At 43.3% G+C, this 24,592-nt stretch overlaps 1 protein-coding gene across 15 annotated transcripts in view; it reads left to right on the forward strand.

The window, feature by feature from the left end:
• The window catches only part of Limch1 (LIM and calponin homology domains 1), a 331,238-nt gene that overhangs the window by 140,045 nt on the left and 166,601 nt on the right, over nucleotides 1-24,592 (forward strand). For all 15 annotated transcript variants that reach the window (XM_029477930.2, XM_029477931.2, XM_029477934.2 and 12 more), the window contains exon 3: nucleotides 21,229-21,298. In XM_029477930.2, coding sequence (XP_029333790.1) covers nucleotides 21,229-21,298 — 70 coding nt within the window. The remainder of the gene's footprint in view (nucleotides 1-21,228; nucleotides 21,299-24,592) is intronic.

Below are 24,592 nucleotides of genomic sequence, written 5' to 3' on the forward strand. Positions count from 1 at the left end.
AAGAATGACCTGAGGGTCTAGCAGATGACCCTGTTGAAATGTGGTTGCCTGGATCCAATTCTTATCTTGGTCCTCAGAGCATGATTTAACTATGGTCACCACCGCAAAGTTAATGAATGGAGATTCACTGCAGTCTATTGTAGTTTCCACGTTGATGTTTAAGGCTTCCCTAACACTTGATAATTATTTATCAATACACTGAGCAAACAATCACTAAGGCCCTACCGGAGACTAGTCTTTATAGTCCAGCTAAGATTACAGAGAATATGGGCTCTTTTCCTAATTAATCAGATTTTCTGTGATTTGGGATAAGTACAGAGGTCAAAAGAAAACCCATAAATATTGGAATCTGATAATGGAGGGTGAAAGTCTGTACCTAGAGAATGTGTCAATGAAGAGAAAAAAATTTAAGATGTATTGTAAAGGAGGAGTCAGAGTTTATCAGTCTGCAAAGGACTTGGGGGCGCAGCTCTGATGAAGCCAGGTTAGACAGAAAACTGCAGGTCTATGAAAGCTCTGAGTCACAGGAAGGATCTTTGTGTGCTTTGCAGGCTGGGAACTATTGCATGTACAAGGTGGGGCAGAGTGAAGATGTGAGATTGGTATCAGAGCAGTTTGTGAAGGGGCTTTAGCTGAGTGCAGGGATTTCAGTAGCATCCTGTGAGCATCTGACAGCCTGGGCTGTTTCTATCCAGGAGATCGGTGGTTTGGGACATGGACCCTGCATGGAGGCTTTCATTCCTTTTCTTCAGTGCTCTGACAGGAAGATATGTAATGCCATGTTCTCCTCCCATGGCCAGAGGAGACACACGCGCGCTTCCTACACTTGTCCCCTCTATTCACTCACAGTTCAAGTTCCTGCTCTGTACTTCCCGTTTCCCATAGGCTCGGCGTTATTAGTCATTTAGAATGTAGGTTACATCCCCCAAAGAATTAAGTATTCTCTTGTCCTTTGTGCCCCTCCCACTGTCCATGTCTGTGGCAGCTCTGCAGTTGAACCCAGTCCCATGAATGCGTCAGGGCTTCGTATGGGGTGTGTATGGAAATAATACGTGGGATGAATAGGAAGTAGGTTCACAATTCCAACTGGTCACAATACAGCGGCATCTCTCCTTTCCAAAACAGAAAGGTTCTCTGCAGCCCTGATACCCTCTCCCCACTCCCCTCCTCTTCAGAAATCCAAGGAAGGTGAGGCTATGAAACCTTGAAGAGTTAAATCTCCGTTAGCCTTTGGTAGAAAGCAGGAGTGGTACCTCGGATGGAGCCCCAGTGTAGCTGTATTTGTCCTCGCAGCCCTTTCTGCTTCCCCTTGTGGGCATCCTCCCTTCCTTCCTCCCTCCCCCAGCTTTTCTGTTGCCTTCCGCCCTGTTCAGAGACAACACCCATGTAGAGAACTCATATGAGCTCATTTGCGCTCTCTGTTCTTTATCTCTCCAGCCTATTGCTAACCTGGGCAGGATGCCTAGCAGGAGAATGGAGCCAATGGTTGACACATTAGACTTCCACCTGTGGGAGGCAGGGTGGAAACTGGCTTGGAGGAAATGACAATGCTGTGTACACTATGAGGCATATATATATATATATATATATATATATATATATGCCATGTAATATATATGTACTATATATTATATGTATATTATATGGCGTATAGCCTATGCTAACTATGCTGCTTCATTCCACACCTTTCTTGCATTGTGACTATGAATAGCTGGTGTTTTTGTCCCCATTTTCAGAGGGGGGAATGTAGATTCCTGGTTATTGACTACTTAAATAACCTCAATTGTGAGTTAGAGTTGAGATTTGTTTCTGGTGATTCCTATTATTACTCTTGGGATCTTGAGGGCCTTTGGTTCTGAGGACTCCTTATGAAAGGAGACTACTGGGGGCCTAGTGATGCCCACTTACTGACCTTGGGATGGGCACGGAAGCCTTTTGAGTTGGAGCACAGTGGTTTCACTCTTTGAGCTTTCTCTCCACCCTCCTGACAGTGAGCATGGCAAGAACCAAGCATTTTGCTTTGCGAAAGAAACACTAATTGCAGTCATTAATGCATAATTACTACATAGCACCATGGTGATTACATGTATCATTGCCCGTGTCGGTGGAACGTTAATACTCACTCTGTTTAAGCTACCCTGAAGTCTGTTCCTGTGTTGCCAGTTTTCACAGTTCATTGATCATGTGTGCCATCTCAAATTGGTAGCTTAGAAAAAGCAGAAGAGACCTTGAGAAGAAGTCTTGGTGGCAAAGACTGTTTGGGAGAATGAAGGTTTGATTACAAGGTAAAGGCTTTGGGTGGGGTATTAGTTTGGTTCGCTGTTGCTATGATAAAACACTGACCAACAGTAACTTCAGGAAGAAAGAGTTTATTTGGCTTACAGGTTATAGTCCGTCATTGAGGGATGCCAAGGCAGGAACTCTAGCAAGAACCCAGAGGAAGGAACAAGAGCAGAGACCATGAAGGAACACTGCTTCCTTGCTAAGCTTGCATTTTTATATACCTCACCTGCCCAGGGGAATGATACCACCCACAGTGGGCTGTACTCTTCCACACGAATCATTAATCAAGAAAGTAAATTACCTCCCCCTCCCCACGACATGCCCACAAGCCAACCTGATGGAGGCCATTCTTGAACTGAGGTTTCTTCTTCTCAGGTGACTCCAGTTTTTGTCAGGTTTACAAAAAAATGCAGCTCAGAGGGCATGTATCCTGCAACACAGGAAAACCAAGAAGTCATTTGGAAGAGGGAATGATCCGGGCTAAAACTGGAGTTTTAGAAGCATGGATTTCATGGGCTTACTAGGGTGGGGGCTGCAAATTATTTGTTGGAGTGCAAAAGAAATGGAAATACATGGAGTACTATAAATGGGACATCTGTGTCACCACCCCTTCACCCAAGGCCAGGGAGGGGATGGAAAGACTGTAAGAGCTGGAGGTCAGGGTGGCAAGACCAAGCCAGTCAACATTCTAGCGTGAAGTGGGAGGGGCTCATGAGACTCCACCCCTATCTGAGGAGCTACTGACCGCTGAAGGCTTCTCAGGGGGAAGAGTCACTTTACTTAAGGGCGTGGCCTCCAGTAGGTTAGCATGTCCAGTGGATGGTCCCACTCCTAGGAGTATTTGGAAGCACAAATTGGACCAGGTGGATTACTTTTAAAATAAAAAAATTGTAAGGAAAACATAAAGTTGGGGGGGGGCAAAGGAGGGGGTAGATCTGAGAAGAGTCAGGATGTGGAGCGCTGTTGTGTTAACATGATCTCGACCCATTGTACGAAATGCTCAGAAAATTAATGAGATTTTTTAAAATAAAGGATGATAGGAAAGGACTTAAGAAGTAGAGCTTGTGATTCCCAACTTTGTCAATGTGAGCTCTGACCTCAGATGTGTGCCATGACCTTGGTGAGGGACTTTCCTTATCTAGATCATTTTATGTGGGCGGGCCCTCCACATCCCCAGATGCCATAGCTTCCAGACAGCCAGAATGGCTATGTGAAGGATGCATGGCAAGAGTTGGAAAATGAATCAAATCGGAGCTGCAGAAAGATGCTTTCTGTGATTGCAGATTATATGATCTAAAGATCCAAGGGAAAATATGTGGTGGCTTTATGTTTGAGGACAAGATTTTCTTGGGTATAATTTGCCACATAGGCCTCATTTTCATCAGACGAGTTCCTCCTAGTGAGAGTGAATGTGGGGTCCACTGTTATCAGTAATAAGCACTACACCACAGTTGCTTCAAGTTATAGAAATGTGATTCCATTTGTGCAATTTGAGTTCGGTGTTAGAGAAGGGTAGAGGTGAAGTCAGCTAGAAGTAGTGGATGGAGGAGAGAGAGAGTAGAACTGCCTGTAAGGGTTTGAGGCCTAGAGCTGGGTGGGCTGTATTACTTCTGCCCAAACCCCATTGTCCAAATGTCCATTCCATTCCTGTAGTGAATAAGAAAGGAGGCCGGAGAATGTGGCTTAGTCTGCCTGGAAGAAAAAAGGAAGGCAAGTTTGGAGAGTCCGTGGACAGACTCTAACATAGGAGTTCTGTCAGAACAAGCTCAACTTCAGGGCCCCAGATCCAACTTCCTAGTTTCCAAGCTGACAGAAACCTTCCCAAAGCTCCTGTGATGTTCATGGGTGTGCTCAAGGCAGGTAGCTTAAGTGTGGCCTACCCATCACCCATTCTGGACAAAACACAGCACCCTAAAGACATTGTGTTGGCGTTAATGATGGTGACTTGTATTCTAACCGTGTCCTGCTCACCTCCTCGGTACAGGTATTGTTTTTCTCTCTTTTTTAGACATTTTAATTTTCAAATCTCAAGAGCTTATAAATGTTCCTGGTTCTGCCAAGACAACTCTGCAAAGAAAACTTCGTATGACATCTGTAACGGGTTTATGGTCAAGGTTGCACTGATCACATGCTTAGGCTTGAAACCAGATGCCACGGTGGATTAAATGGAAACGCCTTCATTCAAGGGTTCACAGTCAAACCCAGAAAGCTGTCAGGGAAACCATGTAGAAAAACACTCTTGAGACAAATGAAAGGGGACCCTAAAATGGGCCATTTTTGTCATCAGAGTTCCTTGTCGCAGCTGTACAAACCAAGCTAATGAGTCGATGACATAATCTATTGTTGTAAGGGACAAAGTGGCTTCCCGTGAGATGAAGCTTGGACTTCCCATCCTGGGCTTGTCTAGAGCTGGTCTCTCCCAAGCCCTAGGTTAATTACAAAAACTAGATCTCTGAAATGAATAATTTGTAAAGTCCAATACTCCTGAAATTCTCAGTCGTTTACATCTTACATCTCACACTCCTATTACCATCCAATAGCAATCTGTCCGGTGGCCTAGTTCACCATGTCTGGGCAGAATCTTTATATATAGCACTACACAGTTGTACTGGCTATTTTTGTGTCAACTTGACACAGCTGGAGTTATCACAGAGAAAGGAGCTTCAGTTGAGGAAATGCGTCCATGAGATCCAACTGTAAGGCATTTTCTCAATTAGTGATCAAGGGGGAAAGGCCCCTTGTGGGTGGGACCTTTCCTGGGCTGGTAGTCTTGGGTTCTATAAGAGAGTAGGCTGAGCAAGCCAGAGGAGGCAAGCCAGTAAAGAACATCCCTCCATGGCCTCTGTATCAGCTCCTGCTCCCTGACCTGTCTGAGTTCCAGTCCTGACTTCTCTGGTGATGAACAGCAGCATGAAGTGTAAGCCAAATAAACCCTTTCCTCCCCAACTTGCTTCTTGGTCATGATGTTTGTGCAGGAATAGAAACCCTGACTAAGACAAATTGGTACCAGGAGTGGGGTGTTCCTGTGACAACCTGACCATGTTTTGGGGAGGACTGTGGAAGGACTTTGGAACTTTGGGCTTGAAGATCCATTCGTTGTTAAGAGCTCTGTCAGATGTTGTGTAGGAGCTTGGAAGATAATGATGAGAACAGTGCAGAAGATGGAGGTCTGGTTTGTGAAATTTCAGAGGGAAATTTAAAGACTCTTTTCAGGGCCATTGCTGTTTTGCTTGTGAAGATTTTGTAGTTCTGGTTAGCTGGGGCTGAAGAATCAGCTGTGATAAACAAGATACCAGAACTACTAAAGCAAAAACTTTGCATTACTGGGACTATTGATGCTGGTTAGCTGGAGCTAAGTAATTAGCGGTGATTAAGAAGAGACCAGCATTGTTGAGGTGACATCTTCTGGGAAGTGTTTTCTGAAAGCACAAAGAGGCTGTGTTCCAGAGATAGGCAAGGTTGTACTCCTTCTGCAGTGGGACTTGGTAATGTGTAAGGGTCACCCAGGTGGTACTGGTTTTGAAGGCATGAAGGGGTCATGCAGAGCAGCTCAGGCTCGGCACTGTGAGAGGCCATGGAAGGCCATTGGTGAAGGTGCAGCCTCAGTTGTAATTGAAGGCCCAGGACTGAAGGGGTCATGCAGTGTTTTGGAGATGCCAGTACCACGAGATGACCACCAAGAGCAGCAGCAGCAGTGGAGTACAGGCATCTGGAGCCCAGAGGACGACGTGTGTGCTACAAAGGGCATGGTTGGAGAAGTGATCCAAGCCCTTGGAGGAGCCCAGAAGATCGTGAGTTGGATCCCAGACATTGGACGGTTGGAGATTGATTTTTGCTTTGATTGTGACTGTGCCCTGATATTTTCCCTCTTGAAGGAAGAAACTGTTTTAGTGGAGCCCACAGTTAAGAGACTTTTAATTGTAAAAAGACTTTGGATTTTAAAAGAGATGGATATTTTAAAGAGATTGAAATTTTAAGAATATGTAAAGACTGTGGGACTTTTAAAGTTATTTAGATCTTGGGGATGAATAAGAATGTAAGGGTTGAGGCTTACTAGTGATGTGTTTGTGTGTCAAGTTGACAAGGGGTCAATTGTACTGGCTATTTTTGTGTCAACTTGACACAGCTGGAGTTATCACAGAGAAAGGAGCTTCAGTTGAGGAAATGCGTCCATGAGATCCAACTGTAAGGCATTTTCTCAATTAGTGATCAAGGGGGAAAGGCCCCTTGTGGGTGGGACCTTTCCTGGGCTGGTAGTCTTGGGTTCTATAAGAGAGTAGGCTGAGCAAGCCAGAGGAGGCAAGCCAGTAAAGAACATCCCTCCATGGCCTCTGTATCAGCTCCTGCTCCCTGACCTGTCTGAGTTCCAGTCCTGACTTCTCTGGTGATGAACAGCAGCATGAAGTGTAAGCCAAATAAACCCTTTCCTCCCCAACTTGCTTCTTGGTCATGATGTTTGTGCAGGAATAGAAACCCTGACTAAGACAACAGTTCTGTGCCCTTTCAGGGCTCAGGTACAAAGAAACCTAAGTTCCTTCTCCAAGGCCAAAGACTGGAGATAGGTTTTGGTTTCTTTGTTTTTGTTTTTGTTTTTGACTGGAGATAGGTTTTGGTTTCTTTGTTTTTGTTTTTTTGAGGTAAGTATAAAAAAGGGCCTTCACTTTGTATTTATAAATACAAGGCAAGGCCGAGGCAGTGACTGGGAGGTCACCACATAGTGCACACGAGGAGGCAGAGTGTGATTAAAGGCAGTCTGTGGTTGGGTCCGAACATTGGTATCCTTTCTGGTTCAGTATTTTCAGTCTGTGGTTGGGTCCGAACATTGGTATCATTTCTGGTTCAGTATTTTCAGTCTGTGGTTGGGTCCGAACATTGGTATCATTTCTGGTTCAGTATTTATTTTTAAGAAGCCCAACAGCTTGTTATTCTTGATGAATTGTATTTCCTGGACTATATGCTGCACATGTTAACACGTGGTGGCTGTGCATAGGCACTGTGACAGTGAAGTGTATATGAGCATAGTCCCTGACTTCCCATGGCTCTTAAATCCACCGATGAGCATACACTGAGGTAGAGCCCTGGGTCTTCCCTAATTTCTTTTTTATCCCACACCCAGCTTCAGAGCCAACATCACGGATGCTCAACAGAATCTTGTTGCATACATTAACAGTGGACTGGCCTTCTTGACCTATGGGTCACAATGTGTTTCTTATTTAGGGTTCTTATTGCTGTGATGAAATACCACGACCACAGTCAATTTCGGGAGGAAAGGCTCGTTTCCCTTTCTCCTGTGTATCACTGTTCCTCACCAAAGGAAGTCAAAGCATGAACTCCAACAGGGCAGGAGCCTGGAGGCAGGAGCTGATGCAGAGGCTGTGGGGAGTACTGCTTACTGGCTTGTTCCTCATGCCTCGCTCAGTCTGCTTTCTAATAGCATTCAGGACCACCAGCTCAGGGGTGCCCTCACCCACCATTGGCTGGGTCCTCCCATTTCAGTCACTAGTTAAGTAGATGCAAGCTTGCTCACAGCCTGAACACATGGTGGCACTTTTTTCAAATGAGGCTCCTTTCCTTCAGATCCCTTTAGCTTGCATCACATTGACATAAAACTGTCACTTTAGAACGTGAGTTTGGGTGAGGTGGCTTAAGTTAGGAAGCACGTTTCTTTTTTTTTTTTTATTTTTATTACATATTTTCCTCAATTACATTTCCAATACTATCCCAAAAGTCCCCCATAGCGCCCCCCACTTCCCTACCCACCCATTCCCATTCTTTTGGCCCTGGCATTCCCCTATATTGGGGCATATAAAGTTTGCAAGTCCAATGGGCCTCTCTTTCCATTGATGGCCAACTAGGCCATCTTTCGATACATTTGCAGCTAGAGACAAGAGCTCCAGGGTTCTGGTTAGTACATCATGTTGTTCCAACAATAGGGTTGCAGATCCCTTTAGCTCCTTGGGTACTTTCTCTAGCTTCTCCATTGGGAGCCCTGTGATACATCCAATAGCTGACTGTGAACATCCACTCCTGTGTTTGCTAGGCCCCGGCATCATCTCACAAGAGACAGCTATATTTGGGTCCTTTCAGCAAGATCTTGCTAGTGTATGCAATGGTGTCAGCGTTTAGAAGCTGATTATGGGACGGATCCCTGGATACAGCAGTCTCTAAATGGTCCATCCTTTCATCACAGCTACGAACTTTGTCTCTGTAACTCCTTCCCTGGGTGTTTTGTTCCCAATTCTAAGAAGGTGCACAGTGACGTTTCTTTTTACTTATCTTCTGTGCTTTTTTTTTTTTCAAAATTGAGGATTATCCAAGATGGTAGTTTTTTTACTTATAGTTTTTCTCCAGGCAAACACTACAAGGCAGGCAGTACATATTTGTTGATAGGACTTGTTTCTCTGAGGTTTTTATTCCAAAGGTGGCTGATGAGAGAAAATAAGTAAGACCTGGTTTTGGACTTTGGCAGCTGGGTAATGGGAAATTGAAATGAAACAACTCAGACTTACTTACTACAGAAGGACATGCTCAGGTACTGAATGAAGAAGCAGGCCAGCTGCATTTATCACAGCCTCATGACGAGCATCAGCTGGAAGCTCAGGGTCATCTAGGTGGTGGGGAGGGCTTCTCCACTCCCATTTTATTAAGCATGAAACTATAGCCCTTGTTGAGTGGCTTCCCAGTAACATGTAGTTGATGGGTGTGGGATTTGCCTGTCAAGATCCAGACTGCTGACTGCCAAGGTCACTGTCACCCCATGATCTTCATGGGGTGCTATAACTCATCTGTATGATTTAAAATTATTTTTCTGATTTCTATAATACACATCACTTTATATCTATGGTTGTAGAGTTATTTTTATAGTTATTCACAGGTGGTTTTTAAAAAAAAGTATAAAGTGGGCAACCTCAATCTCAAATTTAAAGTTCTCCCTTTTGAATTAAAAAAATAGAAGAGTCTTGATACGTCACCTGGATTTGGATCGTACCCTTTGGTCCTTGAGTGGTGGGTCAGTCCCCTCCTCATTGTGCTAAGCTTCTGAGATGCCCCTGAATGTACCAACCCAACTCTTCCATCAAGGCCTCTCTGTTAGCTATTCAGTCTGCTTGAAACTGTTGTCTGCAGCTCTCTCAGTGCCTAAGACCTTTGTATCATTCAGCTGTTTTTTTCTTAAATGTTACCTTTTAAGAGGGTAGCCTTCTGGCTGTCAATGAAGCATCAGGCACATGGTGGGTCACATGACTGGTCACTAGGTTCTTCTAGTGTTCATGATTATCTCAAGATTCTTCTTGTTTGTTTACTTATTTTCCCTGCCCCCACTGTCGCCACTATCTCATTTGTACCCTGATTATTAATTCCAAGGGACAAAGCCTTTTCCCACCTCACTTGTTGTGTGCCTGGAATAGCATACACAGCAAATATTTGACAAAGGATTGTTGGATAAGTAACTATAAGAAAGCAGTTTCTTCTAATTGGTCTTTTTATCTTCATTATTTTTTGTGTTCCTGGTTTTATAATATGGATATATTTAGCCTAGATGACATGAGATGATACAATGCTTTCATATTTTCATTGTGTAAAATTATACCAATTTTCAAGAAAGGAAGACAAAAATGAGACAAGGCTTCAGTTACCCTGCCTCAGCCTTGAAGGTCCTGAGGTTGCAGGTAACACCCCCATACCCAGCCTAGAAATAGTTTTTGATAAGTACCAGACCCAGGGAGCAAACTACATGCAAGGCTGTCTAGCTGAAAGCTTTGGAAAGTATAGCACACAGGTGGGACACTGATACAGTGCTCCCCAGGGAGAAGGCATTCTTCCATGTCTGCAATTCCTGCACCTGATATCATAGGCAGAGCAAGAATGTGATACGTCTCCCACTTACTAATTCTTCTACAGAGAGTTTCTTCTAGTTCTGTTCAGTCTTACAGATGTTACTCATACCTGTGTGTATACAAACATACATATGCATATATACATATGTTTGTGTATATATATGGGTATATGTTTGTATATATGGATATTTGTGTGTATATATGGGTATATGTATATATATAATGGTATATGTGTATACATATGGATATTTGTGTGTATATGGGTATATGTGTATATATAAGGGTATATGTACACACACACACACACACAATCCCAATGCTGGGATTAAAGGCATGTGCCACCATGACCAGCCCTTATCACACATCTTGACACTGCTCTTTGTTGTGCTTTGAAGCTTTTCTTTCCAAAACATCGAACTGTAGCATAAGCAACCATCCGAAAGAGTGAAGGCTATCCTGGCCATGTTGTCCACCATGTCTCTTGAGATGTCTCCACATTGGACTGGGGCTTAGTATTTCACCCTACAGATGTGGTAGAATTTATATGTGACCTCTGGCTTGGGATAGGACTTTTGGGTAATAATGCATCTCAGAAGGGACATAGACATAAAATATCACCATGGTCCTCTTTTAACAGCATGTAAAAATGCTGTTAAGTTGACATAGGAGGGCAATCAAAGTTTAAAGTAAAATTATAGATGAATATTCTTCCTCATAGCTGTTGGGTGTCTCTTTTGTTTGATAATACACAGAAATTTTTCCACCGTTAAGGAAAGGCAAAATACAAGCTAAAATCCAGGTGCTGCGCATTTTAACATTCTGGTTTCAATGCCATCTTTTGTTGCTGTGTACTGTAAATTCTGTACAGAACCAGGAGACTGTTTGCATGGAAAATCACAGCTGTGCAATCTTGAAAATATCCTGAATGAAGGGAGAGAGCAATAAGCCATTCTTTGTATGTTTTAGTGAAATCTTTTTAGAGCTGTTGTAGCTTTCTGTCATTCTTGTGATTAAGGTATAACATTATAGTTTGCATTATCTCTTTGCCTTTTTGACATCTTTATGGAATAGGGAAGTATCTAGTGTCAGAATAGTCTATGAAAACTAAACGTAATGATGAGTTTATAAAAGGTGCGTGAATAGAGCCAACATTACTACAAATATTAATGAGTCCCCTAGATACAGAAGACAAAAAGTACCCTTTAAAAAATATTTATGTCTGAGGGCTCTACCTGCATGTACACCTGCGTGCCAGGGCATCAGATCCCATTAGAGATGCTTGTGAGCCATTGTACGGTTGCTGGGAATTGAACTCAGGACCTCTGGAAGAGTAGCTGGTTTTCTTAACCGCTGAGTCATCTCATCAGTCCTAAAAGTTGCCATTTGAAAAGAATTTCTGCCAATCTATTATGGAAGAGAGGTGTTTTGTTTTGCTTTTTAGTCAGCAACATGGCTTAAAACCTAGTAGCAATACTATTTCTTTTCCTTTTTTTTTTTTTTTTTTTTTTGGTTTTTCGAGACAGGGTTTCTCTGTGTAGCCCTGGCTGTCCTGGAACTCACTCTGTAGACCAGGCTGGCCTCGAACTCAGAAATCCGCCTGCCTCTGCCTCCCGAGTTCTGGGATTAAAGGCGTGCGCCACCACTTTTTTTTTTAACAACTGAAGTTATTCAACAAATAAAATGCCAGCAGTCCATTTTTTTTTTATTATTATTTTTATTACATATTTTCCTCAATTACATTTCCAATACTATCCCAAAAGTCCCCCATAGCGCCCCCCACTTCCCTACCCACCCATTCCCATTCTTTTGGCCCTGGCATTCCCCTATATTGGGGCATATAAAGTTTGCAAGTCCAATGGGCCTCTCTTTCCATTGATGGCCGACTAGGCCATCTTTCGATACATATGCAGCTAGAGACAAGAGCTCCAGGGTTCTGGTTAGTACATCATGTTGTTCCAACAATAGGGTTGCAGATCCCTTTAGCTCCTTGGGTACTTTCTCTAGCTTCTCCATTGGGAGCCCTGTGATACATCCAATAGCTGACTGTGAACATCCACTCCTGTGTTTGCTAGGCCCCGGCATCGTCTCACAAGAGACAGCTATATTTGGGTCCTTTCAGCAAGATCTTACTAGTGTATGCAATGGTGTCAGCGTTTAGAAGCTGATTATGGGACGGATCCCTGGATACAGCAGTCTCTAAATGTTCCATCCTTTCATCACAGCTACGAACTTTGTCTCTGTAACTCCTTCCCTGGGTGTTTTGTTCCCAATTCTAAGAAGGTGCACAATGTCCACACTTTGGTCTTCATTCTTCTTGAGTTTCATGCGTTTATCAAATTGTATCTTATATCTTGGGTATCCTAAGTTTTGGGCTAATATCCACTTATCAATGAATACATATTGTGTGAGATCTTTTGTGATTGTGTTACTTCACTCAAGATGATGCCCTCCAGGTCCATCCATTTGGCTAGGAATTTCATAAATTCATTCTTTTTAATAGCTGAGTAGTACTCCATTGTGTAAATGTACCATAATTTCTGTATCCATTCCTCTGTTGAGGGACATCTGGGTTCTTTCCAGCTTCTGGCTATTATAAATAGGGCTGCTATGAACATAGTGGAGCATGTGTCCTTTTTACCGGTTGGGACATCTTCTGGATATATGCCCAGGAGAGGTATTGCTGGATCCTCCGGTAGTACTATGTCCAATTTTCTGAGGAACCGCCAGACTGATTTCCAGAGTGGTTGTACAAGCTTGCAATCCCACCAACAATGTAGGAGTGTTCCACTTTCTCCACATCCTCGCCAGCATCTGCTGTCACCTGAATTTTTGATCTTAGCCATTCTGACTGGTGTGAGGTGGAATCTCAGGGTTGTTTTGATTTGCATTTCCCTGATGATTAAGGATGTTGAACATTTTTTCAGGTGCTTCTCTGCCATTCGGTATTCCTCAGGTGAGAATTCTTTGTTCAGTTCTGAGCCCCATTTTTTAATGGGGTTATTTGACTTTCTGGAGTCCACCTTCTTGAGTTCTTTATATATATTGGATATTAGTCCCTTATCTGATTTAGGATAGGTGAAGATCCTTTCCCAATCTGTTGGTGGTTTTTTTGTCTTATTGATGGTGTCTTTAGCCTTGCAGAAGCTTTGTAGTTTCATGAGGTCCCACTTGTCAATTCTCGATCTTACAGCACAAGCCATTACTGTTCGATTCAGGAATTTTTCCCCTGTGCCCATATCTTCAAGGCTTTTCCCCACTTTCTCCTCTATAAGTTTCAGTGTCTCTGGTTTTATGTGAAGTTCCTTGATCCACTTAGACTTGACCTTAGTACAAGGAGATAGGAATGGATCGATTCGCATTCTTCTACATGTTAACAACCAGTTGTGCCAGCACCATTTGTTGAAAATGCTGTCTTTCTTCCACTGGATGTTTTTAGCTCCCTTGTCGAAGATCAAGTGACCATAGGTGTGTGGATTCATTTCTGGGTCTTCAATTCTATTCCATTGGTCTATTTGTCTGTCACTATACCAGTACCATGCAGTTTTTATCACAATTGCTCTGTAGTAGAGCTTTAGGTCTAGCATGGTGATTCCACCAGAGGTTCTTTTATCCTTGAGGAGAGTTTTTGCTATCCTAGGTTTTTTGTTATTCCAGATGAATTTGCAGATTGCACTTTCTAATTCGTTGAAGAATTGATTTGGAATTTTGATGGGGATTGCATTGAATCTGTAGATTGCTTTTGGCAAGATAGCCATTTTTACAATGTTGATCCTGCCAATCCATGAGCATGGGAGATCTTTCCATCTTCTGAGATCTTCTATAATTTCTTTCTTCAGAGACTTGAAGTTTTTATTATACAGATCTTTCACTTCCTTAGTTAGAGTCACGCCAAGATATTTAATATTATTTGTGACTATTGAGAAGGGTGTTGTTTCCCTAATTTCTTTCTCAGCCTGTTTATTCTTTGTGTAGAGAAAGGCCATTGATTTGTTTGAGTTAATTTTATATCCAGCTACTTCACCGAAGCTGTTTATCAGGCTTAGGAGTTCTCTGGTGGAATTTTTAGGGTCACTTATATATACTATCATATCATCTGCAAAAAGTGATATTTTGACTTCATCTTTTCCAATTTGTATCCCTTTGATCTCCTTTTGTTGTCGAATTGCTCTGGCTAGGACTTCAAGTACAATGTTGAATAGGTATGGAGAAAGTGGACAGCCTTGTCTAGTCCCTGATTTTAGAGGGATTGCTTCAAGCTTCTGACCATTTACTTTGATGTTGGCTACTGGTTTGCTGTAGATTGCTTTTATCATGTTTAGGTATGGGCCTTGAATTCCTGATCTTTCCAAGACTTTTATCATGAATGGGTGTTGGATCTTGTCAAATGCTTTTTCCGCATCTAAGGAGATGACCATGTGGTTTTTGTCTTTGAGTTTGTTTATATACTGGATTACGTTGATGGATTTCCGTATATTGAACCATCCCTGCATCCCTGGGATGAAACCTACTTGGTCAGGATGGATGATTGTTTTGATGTGTTCTTGGATTCGGTTAGCAAGAACTTTATTGAGGATTTTTGCATCAATATTCATAAGGGATATTGGTCTGAAGTTTTCTATCTTTGTTGGGTCTTTTTGTGGTTTAGGTATCAGAGTAATTGTGGCTTCATAGAATGAGTTGGGTAGAGTACCTTCTGTTTCTATTTTGTGGAATAGTTTGTGAAGAACTGGGATTAGATCTTCTTTGAAGGTCTGATAGAACTCTGCACTAAACCCATCTGGTCCTGGGCTTTTTTTAGTTGGGAGACTATTAATGACTGCTTCTATTTCTTTGGGGGATATAGGGCTGTTTAGATCATTAACCTGATCTTGATTCAGCTTTGGTACCTGGTATCTGTCTAGGAACTTGTCCATTTCATCCAGGTTCTCCAGTTTTGTTGAGTATAGCCTTTGGTAGAAGGATCTGATGGTGTTTTGGATGTCTTCAGGATCTGTTGTTATGTCTCCTTTTTCATTTCTGATTTTGTTAATTAGGATGCTTTCCCTGTGGCCTCTAGTGAGTCTGGCTAAGGGTTTATCTATCTTGTTGATTTTCTCAAAGAACCAGCTCCTTGATTGGTTGATTCTTTGAATAGTTTTTCTTGTTTCCACTTGGTTGATTTCACCCCTGAGTTTGATTATTTCCTGCCGTCTACTCCTCTTGGGTGAATTTGCTTCCTTTTGTTCTAGTGCTTTTAGGTGTGTTGTCAAGCTGCTAATGTGTGCTCTCTCTAGTTTCCTTTTGGAGGCACTCAGAGCTATGAGTTTTCCTCTTAAAAATGCTTTCATTGCGTCCCATAAGTTTGGGTACGTTGTGGCTTCATTTTCATTGAACTCTAAAAAGTCCTTAATTTCTTTCTTTATTCCTTCCTTGACCAAGGTATCATTGAGAAGAGTGTTGTTCAGTTTCCACGTGAAGGTTGGCTTTCTATTATTTATTTTGTTATTGAAGATCAGCCTTAGTCCATGGTGATCTGATAGGATGCATGGGACAATTTCAATATTTTTATATCTGTTGAGGCCTGTTTTGTGACCAATTATGTGGTCAATTTTGGAGAAGGTACCATGAGGTGCTGAGAAGAAGGTATATCCTTTTGTTTTAGGATAGAATGTTCTGTAGATATCTGCCAGATCCATTTGATTCATAATTTCTGTTAGTTTCACTGTGTCCCTGTTTAGTTTCTGTTTCCATGATCTGTCCATTGGTGAAAGTGGTGTGTTGAAGTCTCCCACTATTATTGTATGAGGTGCAATGTGTGCTTTGAGCTTTACTAAAGTTTCTTTAATGAATGTGGCTGCCTTTGTATTTGGAGCATAGATATTCAGGATTGATAGTTCCTCTTGGAGGATTTTACCTTTGATGAGTATGAAGTGTCCCTCCCTGTCTTTTTTAATGACTTTGGGTTGGAAGTCAATCTTATCAGATATTAGAATGGCTACTCCAGCTTGTTTCTTCATGCCATTTGCTTGGAAAATTGTTTTCCAGCCTTTCATTCTGAGGTAGTGTCTATCCTTTTCTCTGAGATGAGTTTCCTGTAAGCAGCAAAATGTTGGGTCTTGTTTGTGTAGCCAGTTTGTTAGTCTATGTCTTTTTATCGGGGAGTTGAGTCCATTGATATTAAGAGATATTAAGGAAAAGTAATTGTTGTTTCCTGTTATTTTTGATGTTAAAGTTGGCATTTTGTTCTTGTGGCTGTCTTCTTTTAGGTTTGTTGAGGGATTACCTTCTTGTTGTTTCTAGGGCGTGGTTCCTGTCCTTGTATTGGTTTTTTTCTGTTATTATCCTTTGAAGGGCTGGATTCGTGGAGAGATAATGTGTGAATTTGGTTTTGTCGTGGAATACTTTGGTTTCTCCATCTATGTTAATTGAGAGTTTGGCTGGGTATAGTAGCCTGGGCTGGAATTTGTGTTCTTTTAGTGTCTGTATAACATCCGTCCAGGATCTTCTGGCTTTCATAGTCTCTGGTGAAAAGTCTGGTGTAATTCTGATAGGCTTGCCTTTATATGTTACTTGGCCTTTTTCTCTTACTGCTTTTAGTATTCTATCTTTATTTAGAGCATTTGTTGCTCTGATTATTATGTGTCGGGAGGTATTTCTTTTCTGGTCCAGTCTATTTGGAGTTCTGTAGGCTTCTTGTATGTTCATGGGCATCTCTTTCTTTAGATTTGGGAAGTTTTCTTCTATAATTTTGTTGAAGATGTTTGCTGGTCCTTTGAGTTGAAAATCTTCATTCTCATCCACTCCTATTATCCGTAGGTTTGGTCTTCTCATTATGTCCTGTATTTCTTGGATGTTTTGAGTTAGGATCTTTTTGCATTTTACATTTTCCTTGATTGTTGTGCCGATGTTCTCTATGGAATCTTCTGCACCTGAGATTCTCTCTTCCATCTCTTGTATTCTGTTGCTGATGCTCGTATCTATGGTTCCAGATTTCTTTCCTAGGGTTTCTATCTCCAGTGTTGCCTCATTTTGGGTTTTCTTTATTGTGTCTACTTCCCTTTTTAGGTCTAGTATGGTTTTGTTCATTTCCATCATCTGTTTGGATGTGTTTTCCTGTTTTTCTGTAAGGACTTCTACCTGTTTGATTATGTTATCATGTTTTTCTTTAAGGATTTGTAACTCTTTAGCAGTGTTCTCCTGCAATTCTTTAAGGGATTTTTGTGCTTCCTCTTTATTGTCTTCTGCCTTTTTATCAGTGTTCTCCTGCATTTCTTTAAGTGTGTTATTAAAGTCCTTCTTGAAGTCCTCTATCATCATCAGGAGATATGCTTTTAAATCCGTGTCTAGCTTTTCCGGTGTGTTGGGGTGCCCTGGACTGGGCGAAGTGGGGGTGCTGGGTTCTGATGATGGTGAGTGGTCTTGGTTCCTGTTAGTAAGATTATTACGTTTACCTTTCGCCATCTGGTAATCTCTGGGGTTAGTTGTTATCGTTGTCACTATTTAAAGATTGGAGCAGAAGCTGTGTTCCACTCACCAGCAGTCTCTAAATCCTGCGGCGGGGGTCGTGGGTAGCTGATGGTACCCCGGTGCTGGTCCAGCCGGAAGAGGCCTGTGGTCCTACTCAGGCCGTTTTTCTGCTTCCCTAACTAATGCAGTCTCTGGTCCCGCGTGCAATTGGATTGGAGCAGAAGCTGTGTTCCACTCTCCAGAAGTCTTAAGATCCTGTGGTGGGTGTTGTGGGTAGCTGGTGAGTGTCAGCTGACCCTGCGCCCCAGCTGCCCAGGTGCTTTTCTGACCGGAAGAGGGTTGTGGCCCTATGTAGGCCGGATTTCTCTCTCCCCAACCAGAGCAGTCTCAGGTCCCGTGTGATTGGACTGGAGCAGAAGCTGTGTTCCACTCACCAGCAGTCCCAAAATCCTGCGGCGGGGGTCGTGGGTAGCTGGCGGGTGTCAGGCAACCCTGCGCTCCCGCTACCCTGGCGCTGATCCGGCTGGATGAGGCCTGTGGCCCTACTCAGGCCGGTTTCTGCTTCCCTAACTAATGCAGTCTCAGGTCCCGCGCAATTGGATTGGAGCAGAAGCTGTGCTCCACTCACCAGAAGTCTTAAGATCCTGTGGCGGGTGTTGTGGGTAGCTGGTGAGTGTCAGCTGACCCTGCGCCCCAGCTGCCCAGGTGCTTTTCTGACCGGAAGAGGGTTGTGGCCCTATGTAGGCCGGATTTCTCTCTCCCCAACCAGAGCAGTCTCAGGTCCCGTGTGATTGGACTGGAGCAGAAGCTGTGTTCCACTCACCAGCAGTCCCAAAATCCTGCGGCGGGGGTCGTGGGTAGCTGGCGGGTGTCAGGCAACCCTGCGCTCCCGCTACCCTGGCGCTGATCCGGCTGGATGAGGCCTGTGGCCCTACTCAGGCCGGTTTCTGCTTCCCTAACTAATGCAGTCTCAGGTCCCGCGCAATTGGATTGGAGCAGAAGCTGTGTTCCACTCACCAGCAGTCCCAAAAACCTGCGGCGGGGGTCGTGGGTAGCTGGCGGGTGTCAGGCAACCCTGCGCTCCCGCTACCCTGGCGCTGATCCGGCCGGGTGAGGCCTGTGGCCCTACTCAGGCCGGTTTCTGCTTCCCTAACTAATGCAGTCTCAGGTCCCGCGCAATTGGTTTCGAGCAGAAGCTGTGTTCCACTCACCAGCAGTCCCAAAATCCTGTGGCGGGGGTCGTGGGTAGCTGGCGGGTGTCAGGCAACCCTGCGCTCCCGTTACCCCGGCGCTGATCCAGCCAGATGAGGCCTGTGGTCCTACTCAGGCCGGTTTCTGTTTCCCTAACTAATGCAGTCTCAGGTCCCGCGCAATTGGATTGGAGCAGAAGCTGTGCTCCACTCACCAGAAGTCTTAAGATCCTGTGGCGGGTGTTGTGGGTAGCTGGCGAGTGTCAGCAGACCCTGCGCCCCAGCTGCCCAGGTGCTTTTCTGACCGGAAGAGGGTTGTGGCCCTATGTAGGCCGGATTTCTCTCTCCCCAACCAGAGCAGTCTCAGGTCCCGCGTGATTGGACTGGAGCAGAAGCTGTGTTCCACTCACCAGCAGTCCCAAAATCCTGCGGCGGGGGTCGTGGGTAGCTGGCGGGTGTCAGGCAACCCTGCGCTCCCGCTACCCTGGCGCTGATCCGGCCGGGTGAGGCCTGTGGCCCTACTCAGGCCGGTTTCTGCTTCCCTAACTAATGCCGCCAGCAGTCCATTTAAAATGAATAAAAACTTACACAGAACACAGAGAAGCATTTGCAGGGAACATGTGAGCTGGACTTTGTGCTAGCCTTTCACATTCTCATCTCTTTAAAGCCACACCAACACTACAAGCACAACTGATGATGTCATTATATCTGGGTGTTACAACCTCAACTGGCTTCATCAAGAGTCGGTATTACAGGTGATAAAACAGAGGATACAGACTTTTGTTGGTAACACCACTAGAAAAGGACCCAGCTGTGTGTGGTGTTCAGGTAATCCTCAGAGCAAATGCTCTACCAGCCCCTCATCAGCTCCCCAGTCTCCTCTGTGTTGATTAAGAAGGACATAGCTTGCATATGTGTTGGTAAGACATGCTCTCCAAGGTAGATTGTCCAACCTCCACGACAGACAGTCCTCTCTATTCATAGGCTCTTCATCCATGGATCCAGCCAACCATGGTCAAAAATATTTAGGGAAAAGTCATATCTACATTGACCAGGTACAGACTCTTTTTTCTTGTCATTAGTCCCTCATTGAACTAAATGTCTGTGACCTGCCCACTCTGGCCATTACATGCTGAATCGGTGAGCGGGATTTGTAATGGAATAGACCAAGATCTGCCAGTCAAGCTTTCTTTTGGTACAACACCTGAGTGTTCTGTTGCACGGCTATCGGCTATCTCCTATATGTCTGTGTATAGTGGTGTCAGACTACTTCAAAGAGTCTCTGTCTGTGACCTGGAAAGGTCTCAGGCGTGGGGCCTTGACTATTTGCTATGATCTTGGATTGTAGGAAGTAGAACAGAAGACAGAAAGTCTTTTCCAGAAAGGGCCACAAAGGGACCATCCACACACTTTGTAGGTCATAGGTTCTGCCTTTGACTGTTGCCGCTCTTGCTACAGGACAGGGAGAGCCACAGAGATTCATAAACCAATGGGCTTGGTTGCAGCTGTGTGCCAGGAGAAGTTTGTTTACAAAACAGGTGTTGAACACTCTTGTTCCATGGGTTTGTTGCCTGGTGATCCTTAAATTATAAAAAACTTCTAGTTTCTCTTACTACAGTAAATCATCTCATTCTTGAAGAAAAAGTGCTCCCATTCTACCACCCCTTACTTCTAACTATTCCTTATTAGCTTCCTCCTTTGCAAATACCACACGCTCCCTCTTCCCTGATGCAGGCTAACTTTCCATTTTATAGTTTGCTTGCCATCTTTATCCTCTTCCCTCTCAACTTGTATTTCCTGCAGACCACAGTTTGGCCACACGTGCATTCCCTTATATTTCCATTTTCACATATGTTTAAGCTTGCTCTGAAAAAATTTTTTTTTGCTTGAGTAATTTTTTTGGTACCCAGGGAATCGTGGCCAACCTCATTTCAGATCTTCAGGATGTGATTGGTTAACCTCTTACAAAATACACTCTTCCATTTTTAAATGAAGCTCAACCACATGTGACAAGTCACTCTCCTCCAAGTGCAAAGAGGGTCTGGAGACAGTATTTGTCTTGGCAAGTCATTTACAGAGATCAGTGTTGGTCTCTGAACCTAGTCCATCCCGGGAGAGCTCTTTGCCTTATCTAGGAGAACTGGAAACACGCCTTACCTGCCCTGGGTTGCAACCCATGTGTCTGATTCTAGACCATTCTCTCCTAGCCTCCAGTCTATGAAGGACCTCTCAGTCTCTTCCCCTTTTCTCCTCTCCAAACTCTAAGACTCCACCTGCAGTCAACAAAGTCAACGTTGGCAGAGTTTGTTACTTACACACATAGAGGCTGGTAGATGTTTTGGATTTACAGCAAGAAGGGCAAGCTCTCCACTCCTTTTACTCTCCAGTGATTCAGCCCCAGCCCTGGATGCAGATGATTTGTGTGATCCATCTTCCTTTACGTCTCACTTGACATTCTGCCTTTTTCATGACAGGTTGCTGAATGCTATAAAGCCAGGACTTGTTAAAAAGATCAATAGATTGCCTACCCCCATTGCAGGATTGGTGAGTATCCATAATTGAGATTTATTTTCCAATGTTCCTTTGCTCTAACCTAAGGGTCACAGCACGGCCATTCATCACAGTTCTTTCTGGCAGTATGTATACTCCTGGAATGAGAACACACCGACTCCACTGAGCTAAGAGGTTCCTTGAACATGAAAAATTCCAGCCATGTCCAAATGGCACCTTAATCATTGTTTGTATTGTTCCCAAGAGTGATAAAGTCCTCCAGTCTTAAAGAGGCAAATTTGCTTTGGGGTAAGAGGCTGATAATTCAGTTGACCCCAGGAAGGAATGTGACTTTAATTACATTTCCCTTCTCAGTGCTTCACCGCCTCCCCCTTCAGTGGAGGAGGGGAGAGACAGAGAGCTTTCAAGAGGAAACAGGTTGCTTCTTTCAGTGGTAGAACTCTGTGTTGGTTTAAATATCCCAACACTGTCTAGTTATAAACCAGCTCTTCTCAGGACTTATGGTGCACCAAAGTTATCCAATGTTATCTGGGGGAAACTCTGCAAGTAAGACCCCAGCCCTTCCATGTCCACTTGTAGGATCTGTAGAACTCATGTGTTCACATCAGATCAGGCAAAATACTTTTTTCATGTTTTGATATATTTTATAATTCTTGGCAATTAATAGTAGCCACTTAATTGATGCTGCCTTTTTTTAAAAAGGGGGGGGGGTAGAGAACATAAAAAAAAACAAATCTTTATTCTCAAAGAAGCTACACGTGCGCGCGCGCGCGCGCACACACACACACACACACACACACACACACAGATGTGTGGCCTGGTAATGATTTGCTGACTGCTTCCTTGATTGTGCCTTCTCTGCCTGTGTTTTTGCATGAAAACAATGAGAAAAATGTCAAGAATCTAGGCTGGCTCCTGCACAGGCCTTGCTGATTGTTTTAAAGTTTCTTAGTTGTATCATGAAGACTGGTTAAAATCAGATGTGACAAGAAGCTATTGTGCTTGAAGCCTCTGGGGGTCCTGGTGGGAAGGCATGGTATCAGCAGGTTGGATAAACTGGATTCTTTTATTAGGAATTGCTATTTCTGTGGATGCATTTTCTTTCTTATATCAATTGATAGAGAGTTGGAGATTAGACATTAAATATTCCATCTAATATTGTTAATCAAAAATCATGTAGCCAATTAAGCTTGATAAATAAGGAAGGGGGTATATAGAAGCACTTAGGAAGAGTGGTTTTTAAATAACTCTATGAAACAAATAATATATGGGTATGATTAATGTACCACATATGTTAGTATGTACATACATCTATTATTTTAGAACTTTTTATTAAAGCCATCTCTTCCAGATGTTGAAGCTATGGTTTTTATGACTGTTCTGTTCTCTGTCTGTTTGGCCTTGAGCCTGGGGCAGCCTCTGACCTTGCTGACCTTGAAGCTTTGGGGTTTAGTGTCCCAGGAACAAGTTGAAGCACAAAGTGAAGGAGGCCCCAGGCAAAGCTCACGCGCTGCACACAGTTCTGCATAGAGAGTGTGCACACCCAGTGGCGAAAGGGACAGGGGATTAGATACCTTAATTGCAAATGTGACTCATGAGTCATTTTAGTAAAGTTACAGGTTTGAGTACATGCATTTATTTTGATATTTCCTCTTTCTTGGGGGGGGGGGGTTAATGGTATATATCGAGTGTGCTATATGATACATACTTATGAATATCTGTGTGTGCATGCCCACATGAGGATGCTGGGATAGGACTTTGGGTGTCTCTTTCATTCCTCTTTGTGTTAGTGCTTTGAAGCAGGGTGTCTACTGAACCTGGAGTATGCTGGTGTTTGCAGGCATGTGCAGACCATGCTTGGTTTTTTATGTGAGTGCTACAGATTTGAACTCAGGTGTTCATTCTTGCAGAGCAAACACTGATCCCTTAGCCCATTTTCTACTCTCATTTGGCTATCATTTATCGTAGATCAAATGCCATCCTTGGCATGTCAGTCAATTTGATGGAAGCAAAGGGACTTTAGGGATGGAAGCGCTTGTGACTATGTGTTTGGTTTCTATTTCTCCTCCTCTTCCCAAACCCCTCCCCCCATGTTCTGGATCTTTATAGCTGACATTTCCGTGCTTGTTTTTTATTCTTTCTCACTTACATATTTTTTTTTACTAAATTATTATCTTATAACAATATTTAATATCCTAATGTTAAGTATTAAGCAAATTACCTTGTGGGAGTTTAGCATCTAGAAAATGCTTTCTTAAACACACTCACTGCACCATTGGTTTCCATAGATTTCCTAGTCTGTAAATGTGGCAAATCTTTCCCTCCCTTCAGATTAGCATTTCCAAATGCTCAAGTAAAACTGAAGTCCTGACAGGAAAAGAACTACAGCTTCTTCTTTACCCAATACATTAATATTCATAAAAATAGCTCTCCTAGAACCGGCCCATAGGCTCCCTTCTTCCCATGCTCACATGCTAGACTGACTTTTTGACCTCAGCTCTTCATAGCTTTGACCAAACAAACATTCCTTACCAAGTGCTCTCTTCTTCACCGAACCTGGCTGGACATCTGTCTAGGACTGTTCCACCAAGATATTCATCTGTCTGTTGGACAGCTCCACCGAGTGTCATCTATTCATCTGAGGGATCCCTGTCTGAAAGCACTCTGGTCCCTCAAGTATAACATATCCAAATCAGAGTTCAGTGACCAGTCCCTCCCACTTGGAACTGGGTGGCAGTTGCAGGCACCGTAGTTATGCTGGGAAACAATTTGGGAACTTTGTCCAGTCTATCTGTCTGCTTTTTCACATTTCCTTGGCCACTGTCCTAGAGCAAGCTGTCCCTGTCTCTTGCCTGGATAATTACCATCAACTCCATGTTCCTCAAGCATTGTTCGTTTCCAGACAGGACGCCATTTTTCAAAATTCTTTTGCTGTCCTTCTACTCTTTGACAAAATCCTGTTTTGTTTGTTTGTTTGTATTTATCAAGATTTAACATAAAACAACCTGTGTGAAATCAGGTGGTACAAACCTTTAATCCCAGCACTTATGAGGCAGAGGCAAGTGGATGTCTGTGAGTTCTTATTATTAAATAAATAAAGCCATTCCCACAGAGGATGCACTAAACTCAACCCAACGTTTTGTGCATACCAAGCATTTAAAGCCAAGCACATCTACCATTTAGATCTCCTCCATCCCTCAGAAAGGAATTTTGAAATCAACTCCACAATCTCAAAAACAGAACTACCTGTGTGAGTTGATAGTCTGTCGATATCGTTCTTTATAGAATATGGCTAACATCCCCTGACATAGGAGAAAACAGGTTAAA

The sequence above is a fragment of the Mus caroli genome, unplaced genomic scaffold (assembly GCF_978045245.1).
Source record: "Mus caroli unplaced genomic scaffold, Mus_caroli_1 scaffold_4, whole genome shotgun sequence".
In the NCBI taxonomy this organism is placed as follows: domain Eukaryota; kingdom Metazoa; phylum Chordata; class Mammalia; order Rodentia; family Muridae; genus Mus; species Mus caroli.